Source organism: Podarcis vaucheri, assembly GCF_965113315.1.
Source record: "Podarcis vaucheri genome assembly, chromosome: 2".
NCBI lineage: Eukaryota > Metazoa > Chordata > Lepidosauria > Squamata > Lacertidae > Podarcis > Podarcis vaucheri.
This window is the reverse complement of record NC_138760.1, coordinates 25,622,541-25,641,475: the sequence shown is the minus strand read 5'-3', so window position 1 is coordinate 25,641,475 and position 18,935 is coordinate 25,622,541. Positions and strand designations below refer to the sequence as shown.

Here is an 18,935-nt window from a genome sequence, read left to right as displayed (position 1 = left end):
TCACCCCCTGGCAGGGCATAGGCTGGAGGTTCTCCACTCCATTGCAATCCTAAAAAAGTAAATTTAGAAGTGATTCTCATTGAAGGAACACGCTGTAAACCAATCTTTAATTTAGGCTGCAAGGCAGAAGAGAAGAAGGGTGTGAGGTTGCATTCATCTGTACTCAATTTTCTCTCCTAGACTAGTAGTGTCTCACCACCTCCACAAGGAGAGACAAAGTGACACTCTATGGGAAGGCATCAGAAAATGAATGGCAAACACAAGCGACACTGGTGAGTATCCTGCTCTGGATGAGGCTGCACCCTCCTTGAAAAAGCAGTAATGCAGCTTGGGGGTATTCCTTGATCTAGCATTGTCACTTGTGGCCCAGGTGGTCTCAGTGCATCATAGAGTCTTTTGGCAGCTTTGGCTGGTTTGCCCACTGCAACTGTTCATTGACAATGTTAGCCTAGCTACAGTGATGATCCATGTTCTGAGAGTTTCCCATCTGGATTACTATAAAGCAGAGATGTCCAACCAGTAGATCATGATCTACCGGTAGATCCCTGGCTGATCCTGGTAGATTGCGGGATCCTTATCGTGTACAAAAAGTTAGGGGGGAAGCTTAAAAACTCTGTGCAACCCTCCCCCCAAAAAGCTCAACAACTCTGGGCACTTCCCTCCTAAAAAAAGTTCAATAGCTCTGGGCAATCCACCCACCCCACACACGCTCCTCCTCCCTCCAATGACAATGGGTAGATCACTGCCAGTTTTTTTATACTGGGAGTAGATCACAGTCTCTTGGGAGTTGGACATGCCTGCTATAAAGCATCATAAAGCACTAGAGGCAGCACCTTTTTTCTAAAAAAATGTTTAGGGGTACTCTCATTTTCCTACTCATATTGAAATACTGCCCCTCAATGAGGCCAAACTTCACAAAATGTTTAGGGGTATGTGTCCCCCTGCGTCCACCCAGAAAAAAGCACTGACTAGAGGTATTATGGAGCTGAGAGTGTGGAAGAAAGGGACTGAGGCAGGACACCAGGCATGTCATGAACTGAAAATGTGCTGGCATGTGCAAAGGTGTATTTCCTTTTGTCTTGAATTTCCCACCATTCACCCTCATTGGATGTTGTTGTTCAACATATTTCTAAACGACCTGGATGAAGGTTTTGAGGTGATGCTCATCAAATTTGCAGAAGACACCAAACTGGGAAGGGTAGCAAATGCCACTGAAGACAGAATCAGTGCCTTTGACTGTGTTGACCACAGCAAACTATGGCAAGTTCTTAAAGAAATGGGAGTGCCTGATCACCTCATCTGTCTCCTGAAAAATCTCTATGTGGGACAAGAAGCTACAGTTAGAACTGGATATGGAACAACTGATTGGTTCAAAATTGGGAAAGGAGTACGGCAAGGCTGTATATTGTCTCCCTGCTTATTTAACTTATATGCAGAATTCATCATGCGAAAGGCTGGGCTGGAGGAATCCCAAGGCGGAATTAAGATCGCCGGAAGAAATATCAACAACCTCAGATATGCAGATGACACAACCTTGATGGCAGAAAGTGAAGAGGAATTAAAGAACCTTTTAATGAGGGTGAAAGAGGAGAGCGCAAAATATGGTCTGAAGCTCAACATCAAAAAAATGAAGATCATGGCCACTGGGCCCATCACCTCCTGGCAAATAGAAGGGGAAGAAATGGAGGCAGTGAGAGATTTTACTTTCTTGGGCTCCATGATCACTGCAGATGGTGACAGCAGTCACAAAATTAAAAGACGCCTGCTCCTTGGGAGAAAGGCGATGGCAAACCTAGACAGCATCTTAAAAAGCAGAGACATCACCTTACCAACAAAGGTCCGTATAGTTAAAGCCATGGTTTTCACAGTAGTGATGTATGGAAGTGAGAGCTGGACCGTAAAGAAGGCTGATCGCCGAAGAATTGATGCTTTTGAATTATGGTGCTGGAGGAGACTCTTGAGAGTCCCATGGACTGCAAGAAGATCAAACGCATCCATTCTTAAGGAAATCAGCCCTGAGTGCTCACTGGAAGGACAGATCCTGAAGCTGAGGCGCCAATACTTTGGCCACCTCATGAGAAGAGAAGACTCCCTGAAAAAGACCCTGATGTTGGAAAAGATGTAGGGCACAAGGAGAAGGGGACGACAGAGGACGAGATGGTTGGACAATGTTCTCGAAGCCACAAACATGAGTCTGACCAAACTGTGGGAGGCAGTGGAAGACAGGAGTGCCTGGCGTGCTCTGGTCCATGGGGTCACGAAGAGTCGGACACGACTAAACAACAACAACAACAGACTCAAGATTCAAAATGACCTTAACAGATTGGAGAACTGGGCCAAAACTAACCAAAGTAATTTCAATAGGAACAAATGTAAATTTCTACACTTAGACAGGAATATCCAGCTGAATAAAAATAAGATGGGGGATACGTGGATTGCCAGTAGTTTTGCTGGGATAGCTCAGCCAGTTGTGGGTTCGAGCCCCATGTTGGGCAAAAGACTCCTGCACTGCAAGGGGTTGGACTATATGACCCTCATGGTGAATTCCCACTCTACAAGTCTATGATTTTATGATTCTAGTACATGTGAAAATGATATGCCATGTATGATCTAGCAGAAATTCCTGCATTGTGAGGGTTGGACTAGATGACATTTGAGGTCCCAACTCTACAATTCAGATTGTAATGTATCGAGGGAGAAAAGTTTTTATCCTAATGTGAGTAGATCGCAGTCTCTTGGGAGTTGGCCACACCTGCTTTACAACACACATAATTTTATATCCCTCTCTCTTGTCTCCCCTTACTCATTATTCTAAACGAAACAGCCCCAAACATTATAGCCTTTCCACATAGGGGAGTTACACCAGCTCCTTGGTAATTTTCATTGTCCTTTTCTACTACTCTTCTAGTTCTACAATATCTTTTTTGAGAAGTGGAGACCATACTTGTGTGGTTCCACCACAGATTTGCATGTATATATATATATTTTAAAATCCCATTCATAACTATTCCTAGAATGGAAAAGCTAGTTCTCACTATGGAGTAATATAAGACGTGGGATCCCCCAAGGATCTGTGTTGGGATTGGTGCTTTTTGATTTGTTCATAAATGACCTGGAATTAGGGGTGAGCAGTGAAGTGACCAAATAATAATAATAATAATAATAATAATAATAATAATAATAATAGTAATAATAAACAACTTTTATTTATATCCCACCCTCCCCGGCCAAAGTCAGGCTCAGGGCGGCTAACATTAGATATATAAGACTAGTATAAAATAAAACAATAATTAAAATACCTCCTAAAAACAGGTCAAATCAAATTAAATGGCTTTCCGCAGGGCTAGGGTTGGGAGCAGTAAGCGCTAATCAGCTCAACTGTTCACGCTGATCTTATATGGATGGGCCTGTGAGAATGCTGGGAGGCCTCTTTCATATTAGTTTTTATACAAAAAGAAAAGGAGTGTCAGGCTGAGCCCTGACCAAAGGCCTGGCGGAACTCGGTCTTGCAGGCCCTGCGGAAAGATGTCAAATCCTGCAGGGCCCTGATCTCTTGTGGCAGAGCATTCCACCAGGTTGGGGCCAAGGCTGAAAAGGTCCTGGCCCTGGTTGAGGCTAGCCTAATCTCTCTGAGGCCTGGGATCTCCAAGGTGTTATTTGCAGACCATAAGGTCCTCTGTGGGGCATATCAGGAGAGGCGGTCCCATAGGTACGAGGGTCCTAGGCCATATAGGGCTTTAAAGGTTAAAACCAGCACCTTAAACCTGATCCTGTACTCCACCGGGTGCCAGTGCAGATGGGATAGCACTGGATGAATGTGATCCCGCGGTGAAGACCTTGTAAGGAGTCTCGCCGCGGCATTCTGCACCCGCTGGAGTTTCTGGGTCAGTTTAAAGGGCAGCCCAACGTAGAGTGAGTTATAACAATGAAGCCTGGAGACGACCGTCACATGGATCACAGTGGCGAGACCAGGGAGAGACAGGTAAAGGACCAACTGCTTAGCACGCCGATGGAAAAAGGCTGCCTTTGTTGTAGCTGCAATCTGCATCAACAAAGGGAGGCATCGAGGATTACACCCAAACTCTTGACAGAAGGCACTGGCATTAATTGCGCCCCCGCAAGAGATGGAAGTTGCCCCCCCCAAACCGCATATCATCCCGACCCAGCCAGGGGACCTCTGTCTTCAAACACTTCCCACCAATTTATCATAACAAACATTTAAGTTAACCACTCTGAAAAAGCTTTTTTTTAAAAAATGGTGGTTACTTTCAATGTTTTTCAGTTCTCTGATATAGAAGGTGATTTTAAAAGTCTTCAAACATCTTGGCTGTGAATTCTGGAAGACCTGCTCCCTGCCTTGTTAGTCTTTTCTACCTGGCTTGGGAGGGCAGGGTCCTGACCAACTACAGCTACAAAAGCTGAGGCTTCTGAATGGATTTTGGGGGGTATTGTTTGGCAGGGTGAATTGCTGGGTTTTTGTTGTTGCTGTTGTTAATATTAATTTTTTGTATTTTAATTTTAGATCTTATAATGATTTATGTGGAAACTGTGCAATTATGGTTGTGAACTTTTTGATATGTTTTATTTGACTACTTTTGTTATGATTGTAATTATGTAAGTTTTCATGCTGTAAGCTATCTTGAGCATAGCTTTACCTATGGAATACAAATTCAATGGGTCATCTTAGGCTTGGGCCTCTGTTCTACATCTTCATCAGCTACATAATTTGTCAGTTTTTCAGCAGCCACCTTATCCTTTAATAAAACTTTAATTCCTTGGTCCTCTAGTGATCCAACTGCCTTCCTAACTAGTCTCCTGTTTTTAATTGTTCCTCAAATTTTAATTGTTCCTCAAATTATTTTCTTGGATCTGTTATATTACACTTGCATTTTTGTGCTTGTAATATGCGCAAATTTAAATTCCTTTTTGTTTTCATTTTGCTGGAAACAACTTGCTGCCTCTGAAAACTTCGTTGTCTCTGGTTGCTAAGAAAAAGTGACATCGGGGTTCTAATTTTCTGTTGCCAGGCATTGCCTCTCTACTTTTTCAAATGATTTTGGGATATCAAATGTAATGTTAGTGACTTACTATGATACAGGTCTTTTCTAGCAACAGGGTTACATAGTGACTATTCTAGGTTTGTGTTCCTCTGCCAGCCCAGGCAGGAAACATGATTTTTTCAGGGCTCCTCCTAGCTCGTTTTGCCTTCTGGTCAAGCTCTAAAAACTGTAGGATCTGCAAGACAACTGAGAAACCTAACAATGTCACTGGAAAGAACCTCAATTTTAATGGCTTGTGAACTGTGTGTTCTAAACTACTGATTCGTGTTGTATTTTTATAATTGTTGTTCTAGACTGTACAACTTCAGCGTAGAATTTCTTCATTTAATTGTGTACAGTGTATTGAACATAGTTGGCATTATGTATAATAATATTAATACTAATTGTAACAAGCATACACTGAACTAAAGTGCTCTGATAACAATCAGAGCAGCTGCATATAGGGTGAACCCTGTTGCCAGAAAAGGCCCATATCATAGTAGGTGAGCAAAGTTACTTTTTCCTGGCAGCCTGGAATACAATGCCACTATGCTGGGACCTACCAGAGCCTATGTTCCTTTGAGCAGATATTGAATCCACTCCCTATGGTCTAGCTATTATCTGAAGGACACACCTTCCAAAGGGCTGCTTCTGCAGAAGTGCAGGCATCCCCTTTATAATGTCTGGTAACAGCAGAGGGGACTGCCCTCTAATGTTGACATTAGTTGCCAGACCACTATGGTGGCTGTAGCTCTAGTTGAGTGAGCCATCACTTGCCTAGGAGCAGGAAGATGCTGAATCTAAGGCCTTAAGCTATTTAGCTATGGTGTATGATTGGGCCTCATCACTCATTGTTGTTGGATGAAAAGACACCAATAGGGTACAGTGGTACCCCGGGTTAAGTACTTACCATATTTTTCGCTCTATAAGACGCACCAGACTACAAGATGCACCAAGTTTTTGGAGGAGGAAAACAAGGGGAAAAAATTCTGAATCTCAGAAGCCAGAACAGCAAGAGGGATCGCTGTGCAGTGAAAGCAGCAACCCCTCTTGCTGTTCTGGCTTCTGGGATAGCTGCGCAGCCTGCATTCGCTCCATAAGACGCACACACATTTCCCCATACTTTTTAGGAGGGGAAAAGTGAGTCTTATAGAGCAAAAAATACAGTAATTCGTTCCGGAGGTCCGTTCCTAACCTGAAACTGTTCTTAACCTGAAGCACCACTTTAGCTAATGAGGCCTTCCAGTTGCCACCACGCCGCCAGAGAACGATTTCTGTTCTTACCCTGAAGTAAATTTCTTAACCTGAGCGGCTATTTCTGGGTTAGCGGAGTCTGTAACCTTAAGCGTATGTAATCTGAAGCCTATGTAACCTGAGGTACCACTGTAATTCGTCTGTCTGAAAGCTTGGGGGGGGGCAAGAAAAATGTTAAGGTCTATAAGGACAGAGGACATCTGCTGAGCTTGGCAGGAAACAGAAAGGCTGAGGAGCCAGGAGGGTGAGCACTGAAATGAATCATAGAAGTTTCCTACCTGGACTAGTAGATGGTCCCAAGCCCAGCATTGTGGCCGTGCTGCCCAGGCCACCAGGAAATTAGTGGGTAGACCTGTGTGGCATACAACAGCTGTAGTGTACTTTGGGCTAGAGTGGATTCCAGTATCTGCCTGGAGCAGAATTCAAATCCCCTTTTTCTGCTTTCAATGCAATGTTATTGACCACCATGATAAAGCGTCTTATATCAGCAGTTGCTTCCTTTGCAGACATGCACTTCATCCTTACATTCCAAAAGGTTTCTGTTCTAAAATAGTGTCTTCAACAGGATGAGTATTTATCCATGTCAGTTGTGCCTTTTACTGAAAATAAAATCTGTGAACACATAGTTGGGGTGGTGATGGGGTTTGAACCTGTCTCTCTTAGCTCTAGAAACATTTCTCCTGACCACTGCTGGTACTAGAGAGAAGACGAAGAGGAAGAGTTTGGATTTGCTATCCCGCTTTATCACTACCTGAAGGAGCCTCAAAGCGGCTAACAATCTCCTTTCCCTTCCTCCCCCACAACAAACACTCTGTGAGGTGAGTGGGGCTGAGAGACTTCAAAGAAGTGTGACTAGCCCAAGGTCACCCAGCAGCTGCATGTGGAGGAGTGGAGATGTGAACCGGGTTCCTCAGATTATGAGACTACCACTCTTAACCACTACACCACGCCTGCTCATGTTTCTTTTCCTTGTATCTGTCACTGGCAAAGATTCTGAAGGGAATAGTGAGGGTCCTGCCAAAAACGCATCCATGAAATTGAACAAAATGAAAAAAAAATGCAATTAATGAAAAATGTAAGCAAAAGCTTCCAACTCCTCCTCTTGGCCATGTCAGAAACAGAGAGACAAGCACTTGAGCCAGAGGCTTGGTCACTTAACATTAAACCATGGTTTAGCATGACATTAGAAAGTGGCCTATGTCTTGCTCAATCATTTCAGAATTTTATATGAAGAGCATTTAATAAACTGAAGTCAAACAGGGAACCTTTGAATCTTGTACAGAAAGACTGTAAACAGTTTCACAATGAACATCCAAAAAGCAACACATTTGCTTAAATATTTAAGGTAACTTCTGCTGGACTCTGCTCAATCTTGTTAGAAGGATCTTGGTAGAGTGTAGGAAGAATGCAGTGTAGGAACATACCATGCTGCTCAAGATAGGCTTGGAGTCTATTGATGAGATCCTGTTTGTTTCCTTTTGCCTCCAGACCTCGGGCTAAACATTCCTGCTTCAGCTCAGCTAGCTGTAAAGTAGAAGAGACTTTGCCTTAATAAAGAAAGTGTGGCTTCCTACAGATTAGGAAGGAAACATGTACAAAAATGCAATAATCATAATGGATAGATATTAAGTGGTGAAAGGTTTTGAACAAGCGAAGGCTGTGTATTTTAATGAGGACATGGGGTTTATTTAGATTTTTTTCAACACTCATTTTATAACATTTGTAATGAAAGTCTGTAGAAATCTGCAGTAAAAACAAGACCAAAAACAGAAGATTCTCAGTCTCACAATAGTTTATAAAGTTGACTTATGAAGTTAGCCTTTCATTGGCCTAGACACCTTAAAACTTTATTCATGAGACTAGTTTTCATCAAGGAAGACTTCTCTCTAAATGCACATAGAAATATTTTATTCCTGGGAAAATGAGATCTCACTAAGTTACCCACTGCACCTCCGACTGCTCCAACTTTGTGCAAGAGTAACATTACTGGTGGCAACCATCACAATTCTATGCTGCTCTACCACATCTTCTATAAATTTGTAGTTTTACTGTTATTACATCCTCCTGGGCTGAGTGCCTACCTTCCACACTACAGTTGCCATCACCAGGAGTCATGGTGCTCATAAGGGCCTACCAAGGGGCCCACAAGGTTTTCAGATTGCTTCAATAATTTATTAAGTATACAAACATGGGAAGTATATAAGCATGATCCCAGGCAAGCTGCCCTGGGAACTTTTCTGGCTGAGGTGGGGATGCTTTGAATGAATAATAACAAGCATACAAGGGGAAACAATTATTTCATACTGTGAAGTTCCTGGTTCCCCACATTTATCTCTGCAACTTTACACAAGCATTTTGTGGTAGGAAGCATCCGCCTAGAAAGTGGGAGGACAAAACTGGTTGCCCAGAACCAGGGGCAGCAATGACAGAAAGTTCAGCATGCAAACTGAGAGGGAAATAGGACTGAATTGTATAAAGTGGATTTATCAAGGCAAGTTCCACTATATTCAGGTTGTACTGATTCCTATATAAGTAGGCAAAGGTTTGCAGCCTTAATCCTAGAGAGGCTCATGCTTCATCGAGTAACCAAAGGACAAGAGAAGAAATAGGCTTTTAAACAATCATTTGTAAAATGAAGTGTTCTACTGGTCCAGGTTGAGACTTCCATTCAAACACATTCAACTTTCATTACATAATTTCACAGGCACACACATTTTTATACAAATACCTGCTTGTGGCTGACTTCCTCCCTCCTGTTTCTTATTTTGAGTGCTATTGGGGCAGGGCCATTTTCTGCTAGACTCGCCACCAGAGAGCTGGGAAAGAGGAGTTAACACAGTTCCTCACCTGGTACCCCTTCAAATGTTGCTGGGTTACAACTTCCATTAGCCCCAGCAAGCATGACTAGTGGTCACGGATAACAGAGGAGCTGTCATCCAATAACCTATGGAAGGCAGGTAAGGTAAAGGACCCCCGGGTGGTTAAGTCTAGTCAATGGTGACTATGGGGTTGTGGCGTTCATCTCACTTTCAGGCTGAGGGAACCGGCATTTGTCCACAGACAGCTTTCCGGGTAATGTAGCCAGCATGCCTAAACTGATTCTGGTGCAACGGAACACCATGACAGAAGCCAGAGTGCACGGAAATGCAGTTTACCTTCCTGCCGCAGTGGTATCTGTTTATCTACTTGCACTCATGTGCTTTCAAAATGCTAGGCTGGCAGGAGCTGGGACAGAGCAACAGGAACTCACTCCGTCATGGAGATTTGAACCGCCAACTTTCCAACTGGCAAGCCCAAGAGGCTCAATGGTTTACTAGGTTAACATAACATCCTCCACCACTAAAATGAGAGAGCACTGCTTTGTACTGAATTGTTGAGAATTAGCTATCAGCCACTTTGAGAATATTCATTCCAAATGACTTACTAACTGAAGTAAATCAACAATGATATGCTTCCAACTTTTACTGAAAGATTACACAAATCCGGGAAGGAGATGGCTATTAATGGCTACTAGCCATATAGATATGCTCTACCTCCACAGCAGAGGTGCCAACTTGAATAAAATATTTGGGGGCGGGGCAAGTAAGTCCCGCATAATCAATTATAATGGGGCTCACCCGTGTCATGTGAATGGGAATGCCCATCAGGAGTGCCAGTTTGGTCCTGTGACTGCCATGCAGCGTGCGTGGCCCTAGCACCAAAAATTGAGTGTGCCCAGCCCCCTTCATGGGGAATTTGTGGGTGCTTGGGCACCCAGGTCCCCAGCTGTTTGAGTTCTGAAACATTCGAAAACTGAAAACTCAATAGCCAATAGCTAGACCTCAGGATCTTGCACTCAGCGGAAGCCGCATGGCATGTTCAACTTCTGAGGCGTGTTCAAAAACTGAAGCATTTACTTCTGGGTTTATGGCATTCGAAAACCAGATGTTCATTAATGGAGACATTCAAAAACCGAGGTAAAAGGTAAAGGTACCCCTGACAGTTAAGTCCAGTTGCGAACGACTCTGGGTTGTGGTGCTCATCTCGCTTTACAGGCCGAGGGAGCCAGCGTTCGTCCACTCCGCTGACAGATTTTCTGGGTCATGTGGCCTGCATGACTAAGCCGCTTCTGGTGCAATGGGACACCATGATGGAAGCCAAAGCGCACGGAAACGCCATTAACCACTGGAGCAGTACCTATTTATCTACTTGCACTTTTTGGAGTGCTTTCGAACTGCTAGGTTGGCAGGAGCTGGGACCGAGGAACGGGAGCTAACCCTGTCGGGGGAATCGGACTGCCAACCTTTTGATCTGCAAGCCCAAGGCTCAGTGGTTTAGACCACAACGCCACCCATGTCTCGTATGTGTGTGTGTGTGTGTGTGTGTATATATATATATATATATATATATGCTTTCGTAGATTTTCACGGGTACAGGAATGCAGGTTTTGGTGTCTTCGGGTGTCTTCCCGTGTAAGAGTCGGGGTGTCTGTGCGACGTTTCGACGAGGTCTCACTCGTCATCTTCAGGCTGGTGCTTTCGGCTTCTTGTTACTGGAACAGAGCAGAATCTGGTGTTTGAGTTCCTATAAATACTGTTGAGGGGTGTGGTGTATAGCCTCCAACGTTCTGGGCAGAGAGGAAGTTCCTAGATTAGTGTGCCTTTTCTTCTTTTGTTCCTTAATTACTTGAGGGATATCTTGAGTGATTTCATGAGTGATATTCTGAATACCACTGGGTGGGTCATTAAGTGTAGATTAGTTGCTAAAGCTTTTGTGTCTTGACCTCTTGAGCTTGTGAAGAGTTTTTCTGAGAAGATGGCTGTGCTGCATTTAGTTGTGCTCTGGCTTGGCTTCGTGTATAGGGGCGAGCTGTGGTTTTGTGCCTTGTGCCAGCCAGATCTGTGTAGGGATTGCAGGGGGGTGCAGCATCCGGAGGTGCCACTATAGTTTGGCTACTGGATGGAGTCTGTAATATGTCTGTGGAGAGGGTCTGGGTTTGGGTCTGGTGTGGTTGATTGGTGACGGCGTTCTGTGTGCCTCTGGTTCTGGTGTCGGTTTTTGTGGGGAGGGCTAATTTCCAGATGTCTGGCAGGCGGGACGTGTCGTCACGCTTGTTCATGTTGTGAGGGTGTTTCTCTATCTCGATGGCTTCCATGATTATTCTCTTGTGGTGATGTTCCATGTTAAAGAGCAATTTGGAATCTGCAAAATTAATTTCGTGTCCTGTTTCTTTCATGTGTTGGAAAAGAGAGGAAGTTTTTTCTTCTTTTTTGACGGCATTCTTGTGTTCTGCGATACGTGCATTTATTCGTCTGTTTGTTTGTCCAATGTACGTGGCTGGGCAGACTTTGCAGGGTATTTCATAGACCCCTTGGTTTTCCAGCTGGATTTTGTCTTTTGGGTTTCTGAGGATATTGGCTATTTTTTGGTTGGTGCAGAAGGCTGTTTTGATATTGTGTTTATGGAGGATTTTGCTGATTTTGTCTGTAGTGCCCTTGATATAAGGAAGGAGTAATTAAGGAACAAAAGAAGAAAAGGCACACTAATCTAGGAACTTCCTCTCTGCCCAGAACGTTGGAGGCTATACACCACACCCCTCAACAGTATTTATAGGAACTCAAACACCAGATTCTGCTCTGTTCCAGTAACAAGAAGCCGAAAGCACCAGCCTGAAGATGACGAGTGAGACCTCGTCGAAACGTCGCACAGACACCCCGACTCTTACACGGGAAGACACCCGAAGACACCAAAACCTGCATATATATATATATATGTGTGTGTGTGTGTGTGTGTATAAATATATGTCTATAAATTTATGTGTGTCTGTATATATATATATATATGTGTGTGTGTGTATCTATCTACAGTGGTGCCCCGCAAGACGAATGCCTCGCAAGACGAAAAACTCGCTAGACGAAAGGGTTTTGCGGTTTATGAGCTGCTTCGCAAGACGAATTTCCCTATGGGCTTGCTTTGCAAGACGAAAACGTCCTGCAAGTTTGTTTCCTTTTTCTTAACACCGTTAATACAGTTGCGACTTGACTTCGAGGAGCAACTCATAGAACGCGGTGTGGTAGCCTTTTTTGAGGTTTTTGGTGGTTTTTGAAGCTTTTCCAAAACTTTTCTGACACCGTGCTTCGCAAGATGAAAAATTCGCTAGACGAAAAAACTCGCGGAACGAATTAATTTCGTCTTGCGAGGCACCACTGTATATGTATTGTATATGTATATACAGTGGTACCTCGGGTTACATACGCTTCAGGTTACAGACTCCGCTAACCCAGAAATAGTGCTTCAGGTTAAGAACTTTGCTTCAGGATGAGAACAGAAATCGTGCTCCGGCGGCGCAGGAGCTAAAGTGGTGCTTCAGGTTAAGAACGGACCTCCGGAACGAATTAAGTACTTAACACGAGGTACCACTGTATCTATCCCTCAAGGCAATCTCAAAAAAAAAAAAAAAAAATTGGGGGAGGGGAGGCGAAGAGTTTGCTCCTTCGCTTCACAGTATGAGGCGCCAATGCTTCCGACTACCATTGCTGGAAACCACGGGAGGGGAGAGTTTCCTCTCGCGCTCCTATATCCCACAGGCATCTTGGCTGGTAGTTGTGTGAGAACAGGATGCTGGGCTAGACAGATCCCCTCGCCTGATCCACCAGGGCGTTCAGCTCGGGCTACGCAGCTACCACCAACCAACGTGGGCGAGCAGAGCGCTGCCCCTTCCTGCAGGTGGGCGCGATGCCCGCAGGTCCAGGCGGCCTGAGAGGGGAGCGCGGCGCGACGGGAACCGCCGCGACTCTTTTCCCGCCCTCGCGAGAACTCGGCGGCCCGGTTGGTCTGACGGCGCAAATCCCCACACGGAGCCTGAGGGGGGGAAAGGCAGCTCCCTCAGGATTTTTCCCTCAGTGTTGCTGCCGCCAGCCTGGAGTGAGGCGGAGGAGAAGGAGGCCAAGCGCTGTTCCCTCAGAGTATGAGGAGTCCGCCCCACCCGCTCAGACCCGGCCTCGGTACCTTCAACTTGTGCAGCTCCACTGTTTCCGCCGCCATCTTCCCTTCGCTTTCCCCCTCCCTCAGCGGCCTCCTCCCTCGCGCCCCGACGGCAAACCGTGCGTGCCCGCTCAGGCCCTGCCGCCCAATCCGGGCCTCGCTTTCCCATGAACTTTGACGCTTCCCTAACATCCGTCTCGCTCATTGGCTCGTGTGTGGTTTTTTTAACCGGTAAATAGGGAGAGAGGCGAAGAGCGGCGGCAGAGAATAGCCAATGGGGAAGGACCGGGGCGCCTGCTCGATTGGCTGATTGGCGGTGGGGGGCGGGGACGAGGAATCGTTTCCTGGAGACCGCCTGCCGGCGGAAGCAGAAGCGGGAAGAAGCGCCGCTTTCGGGTGCCTCGCCTTGTCCCTCCCTTGCGAAGAAGAGGCGCCGCCGCCGCCGCGGAACCAGCCGCGTAGGTCTCCTATAGGTCTCCGTTGTGGGTCGTGGGGCAGGCGGTGTCACGAGTTTCTGGTGATAAACGAGGGCTTCGCAGGGAACCGCCTTGTCCTGAGTCGGAGCACCAGCCCACGTGAGCTTAGTGTCGGCCCTGCACTAATTATCATCATCATCATCATTATTATTTTATTATTTTATTTATTTGTACCCAGCCCATCTGACTGAGTCGCCCCAGCCACTCTGGTCCAGCATATACAGAAACATCAAACATTAAGAACTTCCTCATACAGATGTCTTCTAAAGGTTGTACAGTGGTACCTCTGGTTATATACGCTTCAGGTTACAGACTCCGCTAACCCAGAAGTAGTACCTCAGGTTAAGAACTTTGCTTTAGGATGAGAACAGAAATCGTGCAGCTGCAGCGGGAGGCCCCATTAGCTAAAGTGGTGCTTCAGGCTAAGAACAGTTTCAGGTTAAGAACAAACCTCCGGAACGAATTAAGTACTTAACCTGAGGTACCACTGTATAGTGATTTATAGGGCCTTCCGTAGGAAGGTAAAAAAGTAAAGGACCTCTGGAAGGTTAAGTCCAGTCAAAGGCGACTATGGGGTTGTGGCGCTCATCTCGCTTTTCAGGCCCAGGGAGCCGGCACACAGCTTTACAGGTCATGTGGCCAACATGACTACACCACTTCTGATGCAACGGGACACCGTCACGAAATCCAGAGCTCACGGAAATGCCGTTTACCTTCCCACCGCAGTGGAACATATTTATTTACTTGCACTGGCATGTTTTTGAACTGCTAGGTTGGCAGGAGCTGGGGCGCCACTCCCTAGAAAGCTCTTGTTGGTTCCCTGTAACCTCACTTCTTGCAGTGAGGGAACTGCCAGGAGCTCCTCGGAGGTGTCAGGGCTGAATGATGGGGGTGTGTGGCTTCTTCAGGTATACAGGGCCAAGGCTATGGTAGTCAAGGATACAGACAGGGGGGTGGGGCCCTTCTTGGAGGTGTCTGGGGCAGGACCAGGGACCTTCTTGCCTTGCCCAGCAAGCACTCCGCCACAGGACTAATGAGGCAGTTTCCTCGGCTGCTAAAAAACGGAAGAAGCAGGAAATAGGAATAAGCATAAAACACCCTACTGTTTTACGCCATGGCTGCCAGTGTGGCACCTGTGGGCTCGGATGCGCCCACAGAGGCTTTCCTTAGCTTCTTTTCTCTCCTCCGGCTCCCCAAAATTAGGCTTGAAAGAAGCACTTTTTTGTAGCTGATAGCAATGTGGTACGTGAAACAACTGTGTGTGTATTTCTGCATTTTCTATTTTACAGATTCAAATGAGATAATATATAATGTACAGTGGTACCTCTGGTTACATACTTAATTTGTTCTGGAGGTTCATTCTTAACCTGAAACTGTTCTTAACCTGAAGCACCACTTTAGCTAATGGGGCCTCTTGCTGCTGCCACGCTGCCGGAGCACAATTTCTGTTCTCATCCTGAAGCAAAGTTCTTAACCTGAGGTACTATTTCTAGGTTAGCGGAGTCTGTAACCTGAAGCGTATGTAACCTGAAGTGTATGTAACCTGAGGTACCACTGTACAGTATCTCTGCATCCAGCATATTGTTTTTTCCTCCCCAGCATGAATGTTGGTGTAGCCCACAGTGAGGTGAATCCCAACACCCGAGTGATGAACAGCAAAGGCATTTGGCTGGCTTATAGCATCTCAGTGGTTCTCCTCCACATCATTCTTCTCAGCATCCCCTTCTTTAGCGTTCCTGTGGTTTGGACTCTGACCAATGTCATCCATAACTTGGTAGGTTATAATTTTTTATCAGCTTGTGAACTTAAAGCTATTTTTTGCACCTGAGCCTTTAATGCATTCTCTGGGTTGGTGGTGGTGGACCTCAAACTCTGGGGGCTCTTTGTGTTATAACACCTTCCCAGACACACCCTTCAGTGACTCTGCTTCACACCCTTCTTGACTGTTATTGCCTGGGTGGAATGTGAGTTTGTATTCTGATAGGGATCCTTGCTTGCTTGGATCGGGGTAAGAAATGAGTGTGTGCATGTAGAAACTAGCTTGTTGGACAAAGGTAAGAATTACAACCATGGCTTCCCTGCCCGCTTTGTGTGTTGTCGTCTCCACACCCCTGCAACACAGTCCCTGGCAGCCTTCAGGCTGAAAACATATTCCCTATACCTGCTACAGATCCTAGGGATTGTATGCGCCTTTTCTCTTTTCTACAAGTAGAGAAATCTTGATTGTTATCACAGATCATGGGACAAAACTTGTCAACATTGTATGTTGAACCTTCTTCCATATAGGCCTGAATATAGGCTTCGCTTTCACCCTCCAAAGCTGGCTTGTATAAAACTCAGAGTGTGACCTGTTATTGTGCTCTTGCATCATTGAAGTGATCTCATTTTAAGGATGCAGCTTATATTTGGAGCAATACCAATACAGTGGTACCTTGGTTTACGAACTTGATCCGTTCCAGAAGTCTGTTCTTAAACCAAAGCGTTCTTAAACCAAGGCATGCTTTCCCATAGCAGCGGGGGACTCAATTTACAAATGGAACACACTCAACAGGAAGCAAAACATATTCTTATTCCAAGGCAAAGTTGACAAACCAAAACACCTACTTCTGGGTTTGCAGCATTCTTAATCCGAGTTGTTCATAAACTAAGCTGTTCTTAAACCAAGGCACCACTGTATGGAAATTCCTCAACTATTCGTTTTAATCTGAGCTGCACAAGAATCTAAGCTGATGTCTCTTCCTGCTGTCTTAGGGAGAGAGAAGAAAGGCCACAATCTTAATTCACTTATTTTCCACCCCGCCCCCCCCCCCCTAGGCAATGTATTGGCTCCTACACACAGTGAAAGGAACCCCCTTTGAAACACCAGACCAGGGCAAGGATCGCCTCCTCACACACTGGGAGCAGATTGACAATGGCACACAGTGGACGTCCTCTCGCAAATTCCTAAGCATCTCACCAATTGTCCTGTAAGTACCAGGAATGGCTTTGTTTGCACTGCTTTGTCTTTTACTTAAGCAGCAAAGCTTTAACTCTTTTCATGCAGCTAAAAACAGCATGTTTATTTCCCATTAGCTACATCTTGACCAGCTTTTATACCAAATATGACGCTGTGCACTTCATAATCAACACTAGCTCCTTGCTGAGCGTCCTCTTGCCCAAGCTACCCCTGTTCCATGGCGTGCGCATCTTTGGTATCAACAAGTACTGAAAGCAGTCGGAATATTGACTCTTCCCGAAAGAAACAGCTCTTAACTGCAAAATCCTGATGGCAGTGCTGCAATCACATCATCTGAAGCTCTAGAGAACCACGCATTAACTTGTGGGGTGGGCTAGCAGGGAGAGCGTCAGCTGTCCACAGAGCTAAGCAGTATTGAGTTTTGCTTCTTGCTACGGGATAGAATCCATTCTCCATGCGGCTAGTCTACAATTAGACCGGCACCTCTTCTGGTGGAAAAGACTGAATCCTTAGGAGGGCATGAAATCTCCAGGACGTCCCCTGCAAGACTTCTACCTGAGCTGCTTGTAATGGGTGCCTGAGATGAGCTTCTGGGAGATACAGCTGTTCTGTGTAAACCTTTTCTGTTTTTATAGAATTCTGTCACACCAAAGTGCTTATGGGGTTGTTGTTTTCAGGGTGGGAGGGCCGGGGAACTCTTACGAAAGAAGTGAACTGTAATTCTGCGATGACTGTAGTTCATGATTCTGCTCCGTGGTTCCCTTTTTTTTGGTTCATTAGCACTCAAGTGCAAATCCTTGAGTCCACCACATAACCTGGCTTCTGTTTTCAAAAGGGGTTTCTAATCCTTCTGGTTATAAAGGAGAAATGCAAGACCGTGCTAGTGGTGCAGCAGTCAATTAAAAATACAGGTTTTGTCAACGTTCCATGCTGCTTCTGTCCACCTAATCTCTTATCGGAGAGGCTGGATGCCTCCATAGCACAGTGCAGGCCTCCAGTGCCATCTTTGTTTTCCCAGCGTGCCTCCAGGGCTGGGGGAGACCGACCTTTCTGTTTGAACGCAAAAATACGGTGGTTGATCGGAACCACAGAATTAAAAGCTCCCCATTCTCAAACGAGGATGGTCCAGATAGGCAACAATCCAGACAATGTGGATTTCAAATACAGAAAGCCTGTCTTTTAGCCTTGCCAAATTTGCTTTTTGTGACTGCCCCCCGCTCCTGCTCAGGGAGCTGTTGAGTTGCTGGCACAGTATTGATGCATTCAACAAGGGATTGAACCCAACCAAGACAACTTGATGTACACGGTACATGGTAGTGAATGTTAACATCTGAAAAGGGGGCCTGTTAACAACTTGCATTTAATTTCTAAAAACATTCTTCCCCCAGCAGTGGACAGATGCTAGTACAGTGGTACCTCGGGTTACATACACTTCAGGTTACATAAGCTTCAGGTTACAGACTCCGCTAACCCAGAAATAGTACCTCGGGTTAAGAATTTTACCTCAAGATGAGAACAGAAATCGTGCTCCGGCGGCAGCAGCAGCAGGCCCTATTAGCTAAAGTGGTGCTTCAGGTTAATAACTGTTTCAGGTTAAGAGCGGACCTCCAGAACGAATTAAGTGCTTAACCCGAGGTACCACTGTATTGGGATGGACCAGGGATAGGCAAACTAAGGCCCGGGGGCCAGATGCGGCCCAATCGCCTTCTCAATCCAGCCCACGGATGGTCCGGGAATCGGCATGTTTTTACATGAGTAGAATGTGCCCTTTTATTTAAAATGCATCTCTGGGTTATTTGCGGGGCATAGGAATTCATTCATCCCCCCCCCCCAAAAAAAATAGTCTGGCCCACCACATGGTCTGAGGGATGGTGGACTGGCCCATGGCTGCAAAAGGCTGCTAACCCCTGGGGTGGACTATAGATTTCCTTCCAAGTGACGACAAAATCATTGCATTAATGGCTCTGCCTTGCTAAATTTTTCTTGTGAAGAATGGGGAGTATTGTGTGGCTGGTGAAACTGCACCAAACTGCCTATTTTCTGCTACCCAGAAGGCTGCAGCTGGAGTGTGCACACCATATAGTTGCAGCAATGCGACACCTGTGGTCACAAGATTAATGGCAGAACAGAAAAGCATGGGGAAAGGGGACACAGGCACACACAGAAGCTGCAAAGCTTAGATATCACCTGTGTCGAAGGCCTCTTATGGTTGGACTCACCGAGATGAGATCTCTTACCCATCTACTG

At 45.7% G+C, this 18,935-nt stretch overlaps 2 protein-coding genes across 3 annotated transcripts in view; one reads left to right on the top strand and one right to left on the bottom strand.

Annotated features, from left to right (window-relative positions):
• SARNP (SAP domain containing ribonucleoprotein) overlaps window positions 1-13,437 on the bottom strand; it is a 65,636-nt gene extending 52,199 nt beyond the window's left edge. For both annotated transcript variants that reach the window (XM_082212871.1, XM_082212872.1), the window contains exons 1-2: window positions 13,281-13,437; window positions 7,718-7,817 (exon numbers count right to left, since the gene is read on the bottom strand). In XM_082212871.1, coding sequence (XP_082068997.1) covers window positions 7,718-7,817; window positions 13,281-13,316 — 136 coding nt within the window. In that variant the 5' untranslated portion in view covers window positions 13,317-13,437. The remainder of the gene's footprint in view (window positions 1-7,717; window positions 7,818-13,280) is intronic.
• A 132-nt stretch (window positions 13,438-13,569) lies between these two features.
• Window positions 13,570-17,614, top strand: ORMDL2 (ORMDL sphingolipid biosynthesis regulator 2). Its single transcript, XM_082212930.1, has 4 exons — window positions 13,570-13,714; window positions 15,332-15,506; window positions 16,547-16,698; window positions 16,805-17,614. The coding sequence occupies exons 2-4, from the start codon at window positions 15,333-15,335 to the stop codon at window positions 16,938-16,940; spliced, it is 462 nt and encodes a 153-aa protein (XP_082069056.1). The 5' UTR covers window positions 13,570-13,714; window position 15,332; the 3' UTR covers window positions 16,941-17,614.
• The last annotated feature ends 1,321 nt before the right edge of the window (window positions 17,615-18,935 follow it).

What these genes read in the sequence shown, in the direction of transcription:
- ORMDL2 (XM_082212930.1), top strand. Translation starts at nt 15,333, where the DNA reads ATGAATGTTGGTGTAGCCCACAGTGAGGTGAATCCCAACACCCGAGTG. An exon ending in CCAATGTCATCCATAACTTG is followed by an intron (nt 15,507 to 16,546) that starts GTAGGTTATAAT and finishes CCCCCCCCCTAG; the next exon opens with GCAATGTATTGGCTCCTACA. An exon ending in AGCATCTCACCAATTGTCCT is followed by an intron (nt 16,699 to 16,804) that starts GTAAGTACCAGG and finishes ATTTCCCATTAG; the next exon opens with CTACATCTTGACCAGCTTTT.